General features: G+C 41.6%; 1 protein-coding gene across 2 annotated transcripts in view; it reads right to left on the minus strand.

Annotated features, from left to right (window-relative positions):
• Window positions 1-18,016, minus strand: part of LOC306888467 (uncharacterized protein) — a 39,718-nt gene extending 21,702 nt beyond the window's left edge. For both annotated transcript variants that reach the window (XM_079446795.1, XM_079446794.1), the window contains exons 1-8: window positions 17,893-18,016; window positions 11,004-11,113; window positions 9,868-9,952; window positions 9,009-9,204; window positions 8,854-8,922; window positions 6,345-7,252; window positions 4,346-5,112; window positions 2,135-2,332 (exon numbers count right to left, since the gene is read on the minus strand). In XM_079446795.1, coding sequence (XP_079302921.1) covers window positions 2,135-2,332; window positions 4,346-5,112; window positions 6,345-7,252; window positions 8,854-8,922; window positions 9,009-9,204; window positions 9,868-9,952; window positions 11,004-11,113; window positions 17,893-18,005 — 2,446 coding nt within the window. In that variant the 5' untranslated portion in view covers window positions 18,006-18,016. The remainder of the gene's footprint in view (window positions 1-2,134; window positions 2,333-4,345; window positions 5,113-6,344; window positions 7,253-8,853; window positions 8,923-9,008; window positions 9,205-9,867; window positions 9,953-11,003; window positions 11,114-17,892) is intronic.
• Window positions 18,017-19,840: the final 1,824 nt, after the last annotated feature.

Consider the following 19,840-nt stretch of genomic DNA (forward strand, 5'->3'; position numbering starts at 1 on the left):
AACACACACAACACCATCAACACACACAACACCATTAACACACACAACACCATCAACACCATTAACACACACAACACCATCAACACACACAACACCATCAACACCATTAACACATCAACACCATTAACACACACAACACCATTAACACATCAACACCATTAACACACACAACACCATTAACACACACAACACCATTAACACCATCAACACCATTAACACACACAACACCATTAACACCATCAACACCATTAACACCATCAACACCATTAACACACACAACACCATTAACACACACAACACCATTAACACACACAACACCATCAACACACACAACACCATTAACACACACAACACCATTAACACACAACACCATCAACACCATTAACACACACAACACCATCAACACACACAACACCATTAACACACACAACACCATCAACACCATTAACACATCAACACCATTAACACACACAACACCATCAACACCATTAACACACACAACACCATCAACACACACAACACCATTAACACACACAACACCATCAACACCATTAACACATCAACACCATTAACACACACAACACCATTAACACACACAACACCATTAACACCATCAACACCATTAACACCATCAACACCATTAACACACACAACACCATCAACACACACAACACCATTAACACACACAACACACACAACACCATTAACACACACAACACCATCAACACACACAACACCATTAACACACACAACACCATCAACACCATTAACACACACAACACCATCAACACACACAACACCATTAACACACACAACACCATCAACACCATTACCACATCAACACCATTAACACACACAACACCATTAACACACACAACACCATTAACACCATCAACACCATTAACACCATCAACACCATTAACACCATCAACACCATCAACACCATTAACACACACAACACCATCAACACACACAACACCATTAACACACACAACACCATCAACACCATTAACACACACAACACCATCAACACCATTAACACACACAACACCATCAACACCATTAACACACACAACACCATCAACACACACAACACCATTAACACACACAACACCATCAACACACACAACACCATTAACACACACAACACCATCAACACCATTAACACACACAACACCATTAACACACACAACACCATTAACACCATTAACACACACAACACCATCAACACACACAACACCATTAACACACACAACACCATTAACACATCAACACCATTAACACACACAACACCATCAACACACACAACACCATTAACACACACAACACCATCAACACACACAACACCATTAACACACACAACACCATCAACACCATTAACACACACAACACCATCAACACACACAACACCATTAACACACACAACACCATCAACACCATTACCACATCAACACCATTAACACACACAACACCATTAACACACACAACACCATTAACACCATCAACACCATTAACACCATCAACACCATTAACACCATCAACACCATCAACACCATTAACACACACAACACCATCAACACACACAACACCATTAACACACACAACACCATCAACACCATTAACACACACAACACCATCAACACCATTAACACACACAACACCATCAACACACACAACACCATTAACACACACAACACCATCAACACACACAACACCATTAACACACACAACACCATCAACACCATTAACACACACAACACCATTAACACACACAACACCATTAACACCATTAACACACACAACACCATCAACACACACAACACCATTAACACACACAACACCATTAACACCATTAACACACACAACACCATCAACACACACAACACCATTAACACACACAACACCATCAACACCATTAACACATCAACACCATTAACACACACAACACCATTAACACACACAACACCATTAACACCATCAACACACACAACACACAGAACACCATCAACACCTTCTTTGCTGTGTGTAACCAGAGGACAAAAACCCATCTCGCTACTGTACTAGATTTTAATCACACTCCCTTTAGAATGCAAACTCAGATGAGATGTGATTGAGCAGGTAGTGCAGAGCTGACCTGATTTGACCTGAGCGCTGCGTCTCTTGAGTGCCGCTGACGGAGAGCTCGTGGACTGATGACGGCTGCTGCTCTTCTTCGGCCGCGGCGCTCGATTACTCGAGACTTCCTTCTTCCCAGCATCGGCCCTGTCTTTACCCTTACTGGCCTCTCCATCAGAGTCCTCCGAGAACGAGTCGGCAGAGTTCCCCGACATCACTGACACAAAGACAGCAAACAGATACTGCTCAGATACAGCGCTTTAAACACCTCTGTGCCTTTATGAGCCGCTCTAACAGCTTTCATTTAGTAGGAATCCTATTTGCCATTAAATACAACAAAAAGTAAAATAAAGTGGTCAGTCTTGTTTAGCAAAGGGAATAATTTAGCATAGTATAAACAAGAGGGCAGAAAAACCTTTAGCAAACCATCATTGCAAAGTATGCACATATTAGCATACATTTAAGATAATGTAATAAAACAAATGTAATATAAATGTAATGCAGCTGTTTTTGTTCATTAAGAACAAAAAGCTGCATGCAATTACTTTAAAGTTTCCTTTACGCTTCCGTAATTAATATTGGTAATGTCAAAACCACATGCATAACTACATTACTGATCAAAAGTTTGGATTATGATTTTTAAATGTCTCTTCTGCTCACCAAGCCTGCATTCATTTGATCGAAAATACAGTAAAAATACTGATATATTTTTAGAATGTAAAGCAGCCGTTTTCTCTGTGTATATCTGTTAAAGGTATCCCTGGGAATTAAGACTTGTATGGCTTAATATAACGTAAATGATGTCTCTTACTGAAATATGTAGTACAGAACCAATCAAAGATTTAAGTTATTTAAAAAAAAATCACATAGCTTTATACCATTATTCTGATGACATAAAATGGTTGCACTCGGTGAGCTACTAGCACTAACTGTTGCTATTTTTACTACAAGACATCTCGAAATAGACAACTCGGAAAATAAAATACTGATGTGGTGACCACAGCTACTGGAAGAGCTTACAGGTGGCGATGGATCCAAGTATCCATCATAGGTGAAGTATAGGTTTAAACCAAATGCTGTACCATCGATTTTTCCCCACAAGGAGTCTAAACGCCCCGGATATCGAAGGAAATGAGCGCTGAGAAACTCCTCTAGCGGCCGCGAGTCATGATTAGCATCGGCATGTTTACATCCTAACAGATGGCATCTAGCGTTTCTCATCTCAGCTGTTTGTAAGCTCTCTCAGTAGCTGTGACTCAAAGGCATCAGGGCTAAAGTGGAGAGAAAAAAGAAGCTGGTTTTATGAAGTTTTATTCGTCCACAGGCATCTTCCCATGCTTTTCTCCTCCTATTATCGCTAGGAAAGCAGTCTTACATCGCTTTTCTTGTTGCCCTTTCTGAAAATGACAACCAAAAGCCACACAATGTGGTATCGTATCAGTATTTTATTTTCTGAGTTGTGTTGCGGTAAAAAGCGCCAGTAGCTCGCCGAGTGCAACCATTTGACGTCATCGACACAATGTACTGTGCACATAAAATAATGGCGCCCCCCATAGTCCAAAAACAATGTCCATTTCTTTTAAATAACATACATTTTCATGGATTTTCTATTACATATTTAAATAAGAGACATAATTTACGTTATATTAAGCTATACATGTCTTCATATCCGGGGATCCCTTTAAACTGTAATTTATTTCTGTGATCATTACTGCAGTCTTCAGTGTCACATGATCTTCAGAAGTCATTGTAATATACTGATTTACTGATCAACAAACATATTTCTGTGAAAACCTACCTTTCAAAAGTTTATGATAAGTGAGATAAAAAAAAGATGGTTTTACTCATCAAGGCTGCATTAAATTGATCAAAAGTGACAGTAAAGACATTTATAATGTTACAGTAGATTTCTATTTAAAATAAATGCTGTTCTTGTGAACTTTCTATTCATCTGTGAATCCTGAAAAATAAAATTTATCACAGTTTCCACAGAAGCATTGTGCAGCACAACTGTGTTCAACATTGATAATAATCAGAAATGTTTGTTGAGCAGTAAATCAGTATATTATTATGATTTCTGAAGATCATGTGACACTGAAGACTGGAGTAATGATGCTGGAAATACAGCTGCAGATCACAGAAATAAATTACAGTTTAACACATTGACACAGAAATCATCTGTAACTATTTCCCCCGGTGTTTCTGGTGAAGTGCGTGTGTTCTGCGGTACCGTCCAGCTCGAGGCAGATGTGCTGCAGGCTCATTCCTCTGAACAGCACTCCCTCTCGCTCTCCGTAGAGCACCACTCTGCCCACACGGTCCATCAGCGCCGGGTCCTGGCCAATCCGAGCGCAGCTCTGCGTCACGTGATACTCCCTCTGCAGGAAGTCCTCCAGGCGTTTGGCGGCGCGCTCGCCCTCCTCCAGCAGCAGCAGCTGGGTGAGGATGGCCACCTGCCGGCGCGCGCGGGGGGCGGTGAGCGCCGCGGGGTTCTTAGCGCTGCTAGTGCGCGCCAGGCTCCGCAGCAGGTCGGTCCCGCGCAGCGGTGTGGCCGGAGAGTGATATGGCCGGGAAAACACATACGGGCTCTGGGGGTCCACACCCACGTCCGCAGACGTCTTCAGGAGCAGATCCAGACACGCCTCGGAGTGCGGAGGCAGGATGAGCGGCTGGAGGCGGCCGCGTTTGCCCAGGACGCTCACACGAGGGAGCTGGCCGAGGACGGCGCGCTCGAAGGGCGACAGAGCGGCGTCGCAGGAGGAGGCGCAGGAGGAGCGGCTGCGGTAGTCCTGCACCGTCAGCTTGGCCACCTCACACTCGCGGTGCCGGTTGTAGAGGATCAGCAGAGCCAGGCTGGAGTGGCAGAGCAGGCGCCAGGCCTCGGCGGAGGGAGGAGCGCGCGACAGCGACAGGAACGAGGAGTGCTGCTGCCGGCGGAGGAACAGCACCAGCGTGGAGAGCGATGACAGCAGAGGAGGCATGTGAGAGCGCCCAGAGCTGCAGGAGCGCACACACACACACACACACACACACACACACACACACACACACACACACCTTAACACAGCACAGCAGCATCATTTGGAAAACACAAGCACAGCTTAAAGGGTTAGTTCACCCAAAAAACGAAAATTATTAGCTTGTGTTTTACTCACCCTCAAAGCATCCTAGGTGTATATGACTTTCTGTTTTCAGACTAATCCAATCGGAGTTACATTAAAAATTATCCTGGCTCTTCCGAGCTTTATAATGGGAGTTAGGCGGGTGTTTCTGTCCAACAGTCCAAAAGTAGTCAAAGTGCATGCATCCGTAATAAAATGTGCCTCCGGGGGTGAATAAAGGCCTCCTCTAGTGAATCGATGGGTTTATTTTAAGAAAAATATTCATATTTAAAATGTTAGAAATGACTGTCGTAAGCTTCAGTGATGAATGCAGAAACACGGAGGTGAAACACAAAAAACTAAACAATATATTTTTTATAAGTATTTATAAATGTATACAATATAAAATATTAACATATATATATATATATATATATATACATATATATACAGACTCGTGGGACTAGCATATCTCACAGGGGTAACAGCTCTAAGTGAATGAAAACATCCTGCAAAGGATACCGTGTATAAAGTTACTGTCTCTCAAAAGAAAGAGTCGACTCTGAATCTTTGAAACGAGTCGTTTTTAAAATGAACATTGACGTCAACATGAAACATTGGCATATTGCCTGCCCTCTCGTTGGTCTTTTCGCATTGGTCTGAATGAAAATTCTTGGCCAATAGGTGCCGCTTTTGGAGCGGTTTCCCCGGTAACGCTGTACACAAATCAGCACTGCTTTATCAGGCGTTACAGGCCAGATGAGATGAAAATGAGACCATCCACCAATCACCGCAGATTAGCAGCACGCAGAGGAGGGGTTTGGAAAAATGTATAGTTGAGCGAATCGTTTAGGAGTCGTTGAGCAAGTAAGGTAAAAATAAATGCATATTACAAGACAATGAAAGCGTTTTTGACCTTGCATGTCAACCTGTTGTTAGGGACTCCCAAAACCAAAATATCAACCTTTCATAACCCATAATAGGGGCACTTTAAAGAAAAAAACCCGCCTACTCCCATTCTAAGGATTGGATTCGTCTGAAAACAGAAAGTCATATACACCTAGGATGCTTTGAACTCACAGCGTTTGCAGATATGCATTTACTGCTTTCGGTTTTATACAAACTCACCTGGTCATCTCTCCATTCTTCTCCTCTGCGCTTCCGTCTTCCCTCGTGTCAAACGCCTCTTCGTTCTCCTCCTGTTTCCCCGGCGTGGGAGGCGCCTCCTCTTTCGCTCGCTCTGCCTCCTCCTGCTTCTTCAGCTGCAGCTCTTTCTCCTTCTTCGGCGGCCGTCCCCTCCGGGCGGGAGGGTTGGGCGAGACGCCGGGGCTCTTCTTAGTGCCCTTCCTAGGCGTCACCATCGTCGCCGAGCTCTTCTTTGAGGAGCTGGAGGCAGGGGGAGGAGACAGCGAGAGCGAGAAAGAGACGCCTCCTGATTTGGGAGGCGAAGACAAAGCGTCTCGCTCACGGGAGAACAGAGAGGTTGTTCCTAGAGCAGCCGAGGGTGCAGCCGGAGAGGAGAAGGGGTGCGAGGAGGCGTCTTGGGCGGGGAGGTGCGACAGCTCCATGGCGGCTCGGACCTCGGGCTGCTGCTCGTGGTGTTTCTCCAGGTGCCTAGCGAGGGAGCGGAAGTGCCGCCCGCAGTACGGACAGTGCTGTCTGCGGGAGAGCGTGCCGCTCGCGCCGATGTTTATATTTATGTTATTGTTTATGTTGGTGGTGGGCGGGGCTAGAGGCTGCTGGAAGGGTGACGGTGATGAGGGGGCGGGGCATGCGAATGACAGGGGGCGGGGCTGAGCTTTTTTCTTGACAGTGGCCGAGGTTTTGCGTTTCTTGCGGCGTCTCATCATGCGGCCCCGCAGGTCCTCCAGGTCCTCTTCGTCATCGTCGTCATCATCGTCCTCCTCCTCGTCCTCTCGGTCGGAGTCGCTGGCCTCAGAGTGAGACAGCGGAGAGGAGGAAGGAGACAGAGACCATGACGGAGTGAGGTAGTCAGAAACGGTGAGAGACAGAGGGAGTGAACCCGGCTCCTCCTCCTGCAGAGAAACAAACCAGCTGTGAGCCAGACTTTCTCACCGTAAACATGCACGATTCAATAGCTTCAAATGGGAAAATGTTCCTACGCAAGACAAATATCTAACAGATTTAGGGCCTGTTCACTCCAAGACGAGCTTTCAGTGTGAAGATGATTTTACTGTTGTTTGACAAACATCACAGCAGCTTTTTTTAGTCTCATGGTATTTTAGTTTGTGAATTGGAATTAATATTTTGAGTTTATTTTTCTATTTTCAATTTTATTTCGATTTTAGTCAAAGTTTTAGGAATTTTGTTGTGTATTTTTTTTTTTAGTTTTTATTAAGCTTTTGTTTATTTAGTTGTAATTATTTTACTTTCAAAATAAATGAAAATGAAATAAGCTGAAAATCTGAAATAAGTTCTCTTTTCTTTTTTTCAGTTAAAGTTTATTTCATTTCAGGTAATATTTTTATGGTTTTAGTTAATAACTCCACATAATAGCAAATACAAAATAACAATAAAAATGTTCACTTATGACAAGCAGGTGTTTATTTTCTGTTGTTCAAATTGAGGGTTTATTTTAAGTCATTTTAGTTTCACGTAACACAAATGTATTTTTTTACTATAATATTTTAGTTTTAACTACAATGTTTGTTTTAGTTAACTATAAAACCCCCGCCTTTATGATAATGAATATTACTAAATAAAAATACAAAGCAAAAATGTTACTATGCTTAATATTTCACTGTATTTCGGTATTTCACTGTATTTAAGAAATTTAATTTTAGTTTTGTTGACAACAGCATTTCTTATTACAAGTTTGAGAAGATGGTTGATGGCTGGACAAATATGCTGAAATACAGTAGAACGTATTTTTGGTACTTTTCTTGTTTGATTTATTGTAGCATATTGTACTATTTGTTTTCCTATTTTCAGATAATCAAACAGACCAAATACCCAGAAGTGAGTAACTCCTTTTGGTCACGCTCCTATTTTTCACAAACACTGCAGTTTAGTTTAGATGCATGTGACGGACATCAGATTGCAGTGTTCATGCCACCTTTAAAGTAAATCATGACCCTGTACCACAAAATCAGTCATAAAGGTCTTTTTTTTTGTTTTGTCTTTTTAATTAAGATTTATACATCATCTGAACTACAGCCTGAGCGCTGAAATCTGAATAAATCATCTTTCCATTGGTGTATGGTTTGTTATGATAGGACAATATTTGTCTGAGATACAACTATTTGAAAATCTGGAATCTGAGGGAGCAAAAAAATCTAAATATTGAGAAAATCTCCTTTAAAGTTGTTCAAATGAAGTTCTTAGCAATGCATATTACTAATCAAAAATGAAGTTTTGATATATTTACGGTAGGAAATTTACTAAATATCTTCATGGAACATGATCTTAATATCCTAATGATTTTTGTCATAAAAGAGAAATGTATAATTTTGAGCCATACAATGTATTGTTGGGTATTGCTACAAATATAGCTGTGCTACTCATGACTGCTTTTGTGCTGCAGGGACACATAACTCATATAAATCATATTTACTCAGGCTGTGCATGTAAAGACAGTCAGTGTCAATGCAGTGTGATTTACAGTTGCATCAATCACCTTCTTGATGTTGCTCTCTGGGTTGAATCCACATTCAAACCCGCGTGGGGACACCGAAGTATGAAAGCCCTGTGATTTAACAGGATATTTTAGCTTAGCGATCACACAGATGCACAGAGCGTATAGCATGTTTCAGTGGCGTTCTGATCGTTTACCATGGTATTTTCTCCCCAGTCGGTCAGACTGTAGTCCACTGTGATCTCCTCGCCTTTGGCAATGTCTCGAATAGCTATGACGACGAGCCGGACCTGACTCCCACAATGCACCTCTCTAATCCTGCAGTTGGGTGGGGGGTGGAACAGCACAGGGCCGCGGACGCCGCTAGCCCCCTCTTCAGCTAGCTCAGGCACACTGCAGGACACAAACACACGGTACATTCAGAGTCAACACGGCTCAGGACTGTGCCAAAGAATTAAAAACATGCGCCTTTTTATCTCACAATTCTGCCTTTTTTCACAGCTCTGAGATAAAATTGAGAGATAAAAAGTCACAATTACCTATTTGTTAGTCCTATATAAACTTATTTATTTATTTATTTATTTAGTCATTTAGCAGACGCTTTTATCCAAAGCGACTTACAAATGAGGACATAAGAAGCAATCAAAACCAACAAAAGAGCTTAGAACTTAAAAAACTTAGAAACTTAGAAAACTTAGAAAACTTAGAAATTAAAAAATAAAGTAAAAATTTTGAGATGTAAATTTGAGATTCTGAGGTGGAAAAAAGTCAGAATATAAAGTCAGAAATATGAGGTGTAAGAGATGTAAACTTAGAACTACAAGACAAAAGTCAGAGCTGCAAGACATAAACTAACAAATACAAGAAAAGTCAGAATTGCGAGAGAAAAGGAAAAAATCTGAATTGTGAGCCGAGTCTGCAATTACTCTTCTAATGTGGTGGAAATAAGCTTCCAGATTAAGAACACAGACATTTGTTGTGTTCAGAACGATGTGCGCTGATGAATGTAGCGTTAACGAAGCCAGCCGTGCTCCTGGCGTGACTGTGTGAATGTACCAGAGCTGCGACGGGTCGGTGAGGTAGTATGGGCTGCCCGGCGGAGGAAGACTGTCTCCAGCTCCCTCTGCGTACTGCTCATCCCCTACAAAATATGAAAATACATTTTTGTATCATATTTCATCCATCACGCTTTTATGGCTCATATAGTCTGATAAAGTGAGAATATGGAGAAAAAAACAGCTCAGGCCAAAAATATGAATTTGCTGCAGATGCTGATGATATTTCTATGATGAACTTCTGATGCTTGTAATATACATCAGTGAGATCTTTATAACAGCACAGCAGATACTGACATAAAATGATCTGAATATCACTCTATATCTCCAGTAATGTCTATATCTCCAGTAATATGTCTATATCTCCAGTAATAGGTCTATATCTCCAGTAATAGGTCTATATCTCCAGTAATATGTCTATATCTCCAGTAATATGTCTATATCTCCAGTAATAGGTCTATATCTCCAGTAATAGGTCTATATCTCCAGTAATATGTCTATATCTCCAGTAATAGGTCTATATCTCCAGTAATAGGTCTATATCTCCAGTAATAGGTCTATATCTCCAGTAATAGGTCTATATCTCCAGTAATATGGCTATATCTCCAGTAATATGTCTACATCTCCAGTAATAGGTCTACATCTCCAGTAATATGGCTATATCTCCAGTAATAGGTCTACATCTCCAGTAATAGGTCTATATCTCCAGTAATAGGTCTATATCTCCAGTAATAAGTCTCAGTAAGATGAGATTGAAATGATCCAAACATATAATGCAATGATTGAGAGATGAAGAAATAAACGCTCCTCAGAAGATGTGAGATGAAGATCATTCCTCCGCTGAGGAACAGAGAAAGTAAAGCTTCTGGAAACAAACGCTCCTCAAAAGATCCTGATGATCAGATTTGAGACGCACTGATTTTACTAGAAAATGATTGATGGAGAATCAAGTAAAGCTGAGCTGCTTCAGTCCAGTAAGAGTTCATCTGGAGATATGACTGCAGTTATTCTGACCTTTACTTGATCAAAATCAGAGAAGATTTGACTCTGAAGCAGCAGCTGAACAATTACACTAAAAGAGCTTTCACTGGATAAGTCTGCACTACGAGGATGGATGCAGTAGATGTGTTTCAGTACCTGGGCTGTAACTGTGTTCAGACAGACTCTCCTCCTCGTCCTCCGTCACATACGCCGCTCTGTCACACACCTTCACCGGCGTCCCCTTCCTCTTCCTGCCACACACTCGCCTGCGCAGAACACACACACACCCCGTCAGACCATCACACACACACCGTCAGACCATCACACACACCCCGTCAGACCATCACACACACACCCCGTCAGACCATCACACACACACACCCCGTCAGACCATCACACACACACCCCGTCAGACCATCACACACACACACCGTCAGACCATCAAACACACACACCGTCAGACCATCACACACACACACCCCGTCAGACCATCACACACATACACACCTGTCAGACCATCACACACACACACCCCCGTCAGACCATCACACACACACACCGTCAGACCATCACACACACACACACACACACACACCCCATCAGACCATCACACACACACCCCGTCAGACCATCACACACACACCCCCGTCAGGCCATCACACACACACCCCCGTCAGACCATCACACACACACCCCCGTCAGACCATCACACACACACACCATCAGACCATCACACACACACACACACACACACACCCTGTCAGACCATCTCACACACACACACACAAACCATCACACACACACACCGTCAGACCATCACACACACAAACACACAGTCAGACCATCACACACACACACACAGTCAGACCATCACACACACACACACACACACACACACACACACACACAGTCAGACCATCTCACACACACACACACACACACACACACAGTCAGACCATCACACACACACACACACACACACACACACACCGTCAGACCATCACACACACAAACACACAGTCAGACCATCACACACACACACACAGACCATCACACACACCGTCAGACCACCACACAAACACACAGTCAGACCATCACACACACACACACACACACACACACACACACACACAGTCAGACCATCACACACAGACCATCACACACACACACACACACCGTCAGACCACCACACAAACACACAGTCAGACCATCACTCACACACACACACACACACAGTCAGACCATCACACACACACACACACACACCGTCAGACCACCACACAAACACACAGTCAGACCATCACTCACACACACACACACACACACACAGTCAGACCATCACACACACACACACACACACACACACACACACACACACACACGGTCAGACCATCACACACACGCACAGTCAGACCATCACACACACAGTCAGACCATCACACACACACAGTCAGACCATCACACACACACATACCCCGTCAGACCACCACACAAGCACAGTCAGACCATCACTCACACACACACACACACACACACACAGTCAGACCATCACACACACACACACACACACGGTCAGACCATCACACACACGCACAGTCAGACCATCACACACACACCCCGTCAGACCATCACACACACACCCCCGTCAGACCATCACACACACACCCCGTCAGACCATCACACACACACACCCCGTCAGACCATCACACACACACACCGTCAGACCATCAAACACACACACACACACACACCCTGTCAGACCATCACACACACACACACACACACACACACCATCACACACACACACACACACCGTCAGACCATCACACACACAGTCAGACCATCACACACACACACACACACACACAGTCAGACCATCACACACACACAGTCAGACCATCACTCACACACACACACACACACACACACACACACACACACACACACACACACACACACACACACACAGTCAGACCATCACACACACGCACAGTCAGACCATCACACACACAGTCAGACCATCACACACACACACACACACATAGTTAGACCATCACACACACACACACACACACACACACACACAGTCAGACCATCACACACACACACACACACACACGCACACCGTCAGACTCATGAGTCATGACTCATGAGTCGATTCAGTGTTCGGACTGACTGATTCAGATGAATGACTCGAGTCGATGGTGGATCGGGGCCAAGATGGCGACTGTGTAACATTCATGTGCTGAAGCTCTGCACTTGCTTTGTTGTTAACGCATGCAAAGGGGTATATAGATTAATAAAAATTTTTACTGGTCTAAGTAAGTCTTTTTTCATTCTTTCGTTATCCTAACTTTTTAAACGAGTGCGATGGAAGCAGATAGGCCTGTTCGAGGTGCCATGCATTCGTAAGCGAGGAAATCTCTCGATGCCGCTTTCAAGGGAAATGACACAGCGAATTCCTCTGGATCGAAAATCCCTCTACCTGACACTCCTAAACCACCTTCCAAGAAATCAAAAATGGTTGACAAGAGTTGGGTTAGACAATCAGACGGTCTCAAATGTACATCTGTTGGAAGTTCTAGAGCGAGTTGAAAAAATGCAAGCAGAATTTCTGACTCGTATGCAATCCCTCGAGATAACAGTGAAAGACAACACAAATTCGTTAAACAGTGACTGAGGCGCTCGAATTCACCAACAATCAAGTAGAAGAGATGACAAACAAGGTGTGCTCATTACAGAATAAGGTGAAATCACTGGAAAAAGAGAATCGTGTGTTGCGCGACAAATGCGATGAACTGGATTCTTACAAGAGGAGGTGGAATCTACGAGTGTCCGGTATTCAGGAGCAGCGAGGAGAAGATGTCCGGAAGATTCTCATCGATCTGTTCAGTAAAGTTTCTCCAGAGATCGCAGATCAGCTCATCTACACCCTTGATGTCGCCCATAGACTGGGTCCGCGCTCTGAAGGAGCTCGCTCAAGCCGCCGAATCATCGTGCAGTTTCTTTCACGCAACGTCCGAGATCACATCTGGAGAGAAGCCAGAACCGCCGCCGTCCTCAAAGAAAGGAAAATCAGGATTTTCGAAGACCTGACGCAAAGCACCAAGGACGCCCGGAACCAACTCTGGCCGCTTGTCGAGCAAGCGAGGAAGGAGGGGAAGAGAGCAGGATTCAGAGGCCCTTTAGCCTATATTGATGGTAGAAGAATCTCTGCTAAAGATCAGTTTGGCTGAATGATGCTGTGGCATCCGTGCACCAAATGACTTTTCTGACACTCGATCACGGGTAAACACGAACTGCACCGCGGATTGTTTGCCCTCTTTTTCCTGACAGGATGGACAGACTGTAGACTGTGCTATATTCAGATAATAGAAATCTGGAACCAGAAGAATTAAAGGTACCGTTACTTATTTGGATCCTTAACTCAGTTTATACTTTTATTTAGGGACTTAATCGTGTCGGACATTGGTCATAAATCTGGAATATTTACTTTTGAGTCTATCCTTTGCTGTTTATGAGACTGAGTGCTCGTTTGGAAGAAAATAATACATTTTAGTGACTAAAAGATAAACGAAAGAACTCAGAAAAAGATAAAAGAAAAGAAAACGAAAAAGACTTTAACTTAAGCCCTTAAACTCATTACGTTGCAGAGCTTGGCAAATTATTGCTTTTTTGTGTTATTCCAGTGAAGTTTCTCTGTTCTAATTGATATCTTGTTCTGTACCTAGTTCTTTAGGTAGTCTTATCGTTTCATTTTTATGTCTTTGTCTTTGTTTTCTTTAAATGCCAGGGGGTTGAAAAATAATGTCAAAAGGAAGGCTTTATTTCTATTTTCTAAGAGACACAAAGTAGATTTTTGTTTTTTTCAAGAAAGTCACTCTACATCTAAAGATGCCAGATTTTGGAGGTCACAGTGGGGCAAGGAAATATGGCTGTCACACGGGTCAGAATACTCTGCAGGAGTAGGGATTATGAAGTATAATTTTAATGGTAGTATTCTGGAAAGCAATATCGATCCTTCAGGTCATTTCCTGCACAAAGTTTTAGCACAAAGAATGAAAGATAGTACTATTATTGATGAATCGCAATCAGGTTTTATGGAAAAACGTCACATTACAAATAATATAAGATTAGTTTTAGATCTGTTAGATTACGAGGATCTCTTCCATAATGACAGTTTCATGCTTTTCTTAGACTTCTACAAAGCCTTTGATTCGCTTGAGCATAAGTTTATATTTCAAGCTCTTGCCAAATTTGGGTTTGGAGATCACTTTTGTAGAGCCATTAGAACACTATACAAGAATAATAATAGTGCTATTAAATTAAAACTTGGAACCTCACCAAGATTCAGTTTGTCACGTGGTGTAAGACAAGGCTGTCCTATATCTCCATATTTATTCTTACTTGCCTCTCAGCTTTAGCCCTGCATATTTCCAATAATAATTTACAAGGTATTTCAGTTGAAGATAGACTAATTCTAATTAGTCAGCTGGCTGACGACTCTACTCTGTTTCTGAATGACGCTTCTCAAATCCCTTTAGCTTTGCAACTGATTGAGTCCTTTTCCAGAGCTTCGGGTCTCTAAACGTCAACAAATGTGAGTTAATGTCAATTAAACACTGTGAAATTCCCTCTATATGCAACATCCCTGTGACAAATCAAGTTACATACTTAGGTATTGTCATTAATAAAGACCAAAAAACAAGATGTAAACTAAATTGTGACCCTTTAATAGTGAAAACACAAAGGAAACTCAATATGTGGCTGCAGAGAGATTTATCAATAAGAGGAAGAATCCTACTCTCTAAAGCTGAAGGATTGTCTCGACTGACTTATGCTGCTCTTTCCTTGGAGGTTGATAAAGGAACATTAAAAAAAGTTGACGGCATGTTGAACAACTTTCTTTGGAAAAACAAAACTCATTACATCAGGAAATCAGTAATAATGAATCCAATAAAACAAGGGGGACTGGATTTTTTAGATTTTGCTACCTTAAACAACACTTTTAAAATTAACTGGCTTAAGAATTTTCTTAAAAATCCCTCTTCCCTTTGGAATATTATACCCAATTATATTTTCTCTAAAGTTGGTGGCCTGAATTCTCTTTTACTCTGTAATTATAATGTCTCAAAAATCCCTATCAAACTTTCTAATTTCCATAAGCAGATGCTCTTGGCCTGGTCCCTCATATACAAACACAACTTATGGAACAATAAGGATATTCTTTACAAGAATAAATCACTTTTCTTCAAAGATTGGTTGGAAAATAACCTTCTTTTAGTCGGACAGCTTTTTAACTCACAAGGCAGGCTTTATAATTATTCAGATTTTTTACAGAAATATAATATTCCTGTATCTGCTGTTGAATATGCAATTGTTTTCAATGCCATTCCCTCTGGTGTGTCTTTTCTGTTGCAAGGTTCTGCATTTCCATGGCCGTGTTCTTACTCTCTGAATGTGACTGCCACAATGATTGGAGGTGTATGCTTTTCTGCAGATCGTCAGGAAAATAACTATAGAATCAGAGCTCTCTTCCAGGCTGAGATAGCAACAATCCCATATGTAATACCGTACTGGAATAATATTGTGGAGAATATACCTTGGGAGAAAGTATGGACCTTGCCTCATAAGTATCTGCTTACCAATAAAGTAAAAGAAATAACATTTAAACTGATTCACAAATGTTACCCGACTAAAGTCTTTCTTAGGAAATATAAGCCTGACATTGAAGTGAACTGCAGTTTTTGTCATTCTTCTGAAGAACACTTCATTCATTTGTTTTGGCAATGTACCCACACACAGAGATTTTGGTCGGAATTTTTGGTGTTTATTCAATCTTATTTTGTAAGTGACTTCTCATTTTGTTTTAAAGATGCTTTCTTTGGATTATTTGAATATTCTAAGGAGAATACAGGGAAATATTACATAATTAATTTGTGTTTTCTGTTAGCTAAATTTCACATTCATAAACAAAAGTTTACTGGCTCTAAACCTCTTTTTTCTTTGTTCAAAGTGGACTTGGATATGTATGTAGAAACTATACAACGTTCTACCAATTTGAAAGCTATGAAAACTGTATCTCTGTATTCGTCCTTTGTGTCATCCTAAAAGGTAATTTTATTACCCTTTTTTTTCTTTGTTTGTTACCCTGGCAACAAATCTGTGTATTCTTGTTTTTCTTGTTTTTTTTATTAATTTGGTATGTAATTGTACTGTTTTGATATTTTGGATGTCTGTCATGTTTAATAAAAAAAAAAAAAAAAGACTCATGAGTCGATTCAGTGTTCGGACCGACTGATTCAGAATAATGACTGATGAGTCGATTCAGTGTTCGGACCGACTGATTCAGATGAATGACTGATGAGTCGATTCAGTGTCCGGACCAACTGATTCAGATGAATGACTCATGAGTCGATTCAGTGTCCGGACCAACTGATTCAGATGAATGACTCTGTTGATTCAGGAATCAGTTTGACTTATTCTAACTTAGCTATAATAATAAATAATAATAATAAATTATTATAATTACATCTAAGAAAACAACTCAGCTAACAGGAAACGCTCTCTGAACATTCTTAATATTATATATTGATAACAATATTACTAACTGAAATAATTACTGAAATGTATTTTGTGTTTTACCTGTTTGGCTAGATCGTTATTAAACAGAAATAAACGCGGTCTCGCGCAGATGATCGGAAATAACCGCCATCGCTGAGTGAAAACATCTAGCGGATCCGGTTGCCATGGTGAACTGCTGTAACGGTCGCTTGCACGCGCGAGCGCGCTCCGCAGCAGTGTCCGTGCACGCGCACTCGCGCAATGTTTTGCTAATGGTTCGAGTCTCCGCCGCTCCTGACATTAACGGTGAAGCGGTACGGCCAAATACCGCAGTGCAGACACGCGCGAGCTCGGTGTAACGGCCGCGGCGTGTGCGCGAGCACAACAGAACCGAACCGGCTAACAGCTAGCACGAGCGCTAATCCGAGCGTTCCCCGCGAAACAAACGGCACGATCCGGTTCTCCGGCGACAGTGACTGACCCGCGTGGTGGCGGCGGCTTGCTTCCATCCCCGTCGCTGTCGAGGGTCGGGGGCTCCCGGTAATCGAACGGCGACCGCACGCTCTCCGCCATTAGCGCTGCTCCGGTGCGCATGCGCAGTAGCTCTGACTGGCCAGGCCCTGAGATATAAACACTCCCATCCTTACTGTACTACTGTTATTATTATTAATATTATTAATGACCGCAGCGCAGTCACGGCAAACCCGAACACATCAAGCGTTAGAGAGAGAACCAAGCCTTCAGAAATAATGCAATCTTAAAATATCAAGAGGGTTTTCTCTTAGTTTATAAAACTCCTAAAGTTGATTATATATATATATATATATTTTACATTATTATTGTGTTTCTGTGCATTCACAGTATATATATATTATTGTGTATATTAAGGAGTACTGATGTACAGGTGAAAATATCATATTCTGAGGTGCTACTCTAAAAAACGTTGGGTTGTTTACTGGACCCAATATCTGGGTTAAACATATTGGGTCATTATGTTGTGGTATTTCGCACTTTTGTTGGGTTGTTTGCATAACAACAGTTGGGTTAATTTAAGTTCCAACGGTCGACCGGCGCAGCTGTGACAGAACATAAACGGGTAAGTTAATATCATACAATATATGCATATATGTTTTATTTTTCCGTTACAAAGTCATTTTAAGCTCTTACACATTAATATCGCCGATTCTCTCCACAAATATGTTTAGATATTCACCCCTGTCGACTGTCACCGATGCTTGTTTTATAGCCAACCTACTTCTGTATTAAAGTAATAATAATAACAATACACGACTGGGATGCTTTTCCTCGCTTTCTCTGTTTTAACTAATACTTTTTGGGGAATTTTTCACACATTTCAGATATTTGACAACGCGATCGGCTTCAAGACCCTGCTCTTCCTCTCTGTGCCTCCTCCATCCGCCTCTGGGAGGGAGCTATGCTGTGTGACTTAAAACTACGACAAAATATGAAACATTTGATCTATAAAGTTGTGACTTTACTGTGATTTTATAGTAGGTTAGTGACATATTCCATATACAGCTTCACTGATTGTTAAAGGATGCTATGGATTTCTATGTAAAGGATACACTTAGGAAGTGGAACCTGGAAACTTCAATTGACAGATTTGCAGGTGAGAGATAATGTAGGAAGTCATTAAACATGCAAATTTGGCATTATTGCAAAAACAGATACCCCAAAGTCTATTCTTTGACAAAAAATACATATTTTAACTTATTTGATCATATTTAAATGTGTATTCACAATATTGAAAACTGTAGGAGTTGCTGGCCACATCCAGAATGTTGGCCCTCTGCTGGATGCACATGGTCAAAAGCCTTTTTCTTTCTGTAAATATAATTCCTACAGGGGTTTTTTTTCCTAACCAGCAGATAGCATTACAATTCTGCAACACCTAGATCAAGACCCAGAAACAACTTATATTTTATAATTTACATAAATGCTAAAATAATTTTTTTCACAAACATTTTGAAAAGTAAATAAAAAAGATAATTTATAAAATTTATATTATTAAAAATGTATATACAATCGTATACAAGACCTGAAACCAAACATTGTTTTGGTGAACTATCTGTTTAGGTTTAATTGTGTGCATAATTGATGGTTAAGGGTAGGAGATAGAAAATATAATTAGAAAACAGTGTTTCTCAATCCTGGTCCTGGTCTGTACATTCTGTATGTCTCTCTCATCTGACACACTCAGTGCAGCTCATGGAGCTCTCTTCTAACGAACTGATGATCTGAATCAGGTGTTAAATAAGGGAGACACACAAAATGTGCAGAGCAGTGGGTCCCCAGGACCAGGATTTAAATAAATAAATACATGCATACATAACGTACATTCATAATTTAAATGTTTCTGTTCTCATGTCAGATATGTATGCATGTATGTACCAAGAGATTCTTAAAAA

Source organism: Barbus barbus (assembly GCF_936440315.1).
Source record: "Barbus barbus genome assembly, chromosome: 2".
NCBI classification, from domain to species: domain Eukaryota; kingdom Metazoa; phylum Chordata; class Actinopteri; order Cypriniformes; family Cyprinidae; genus Barbus; species Barbus barbus.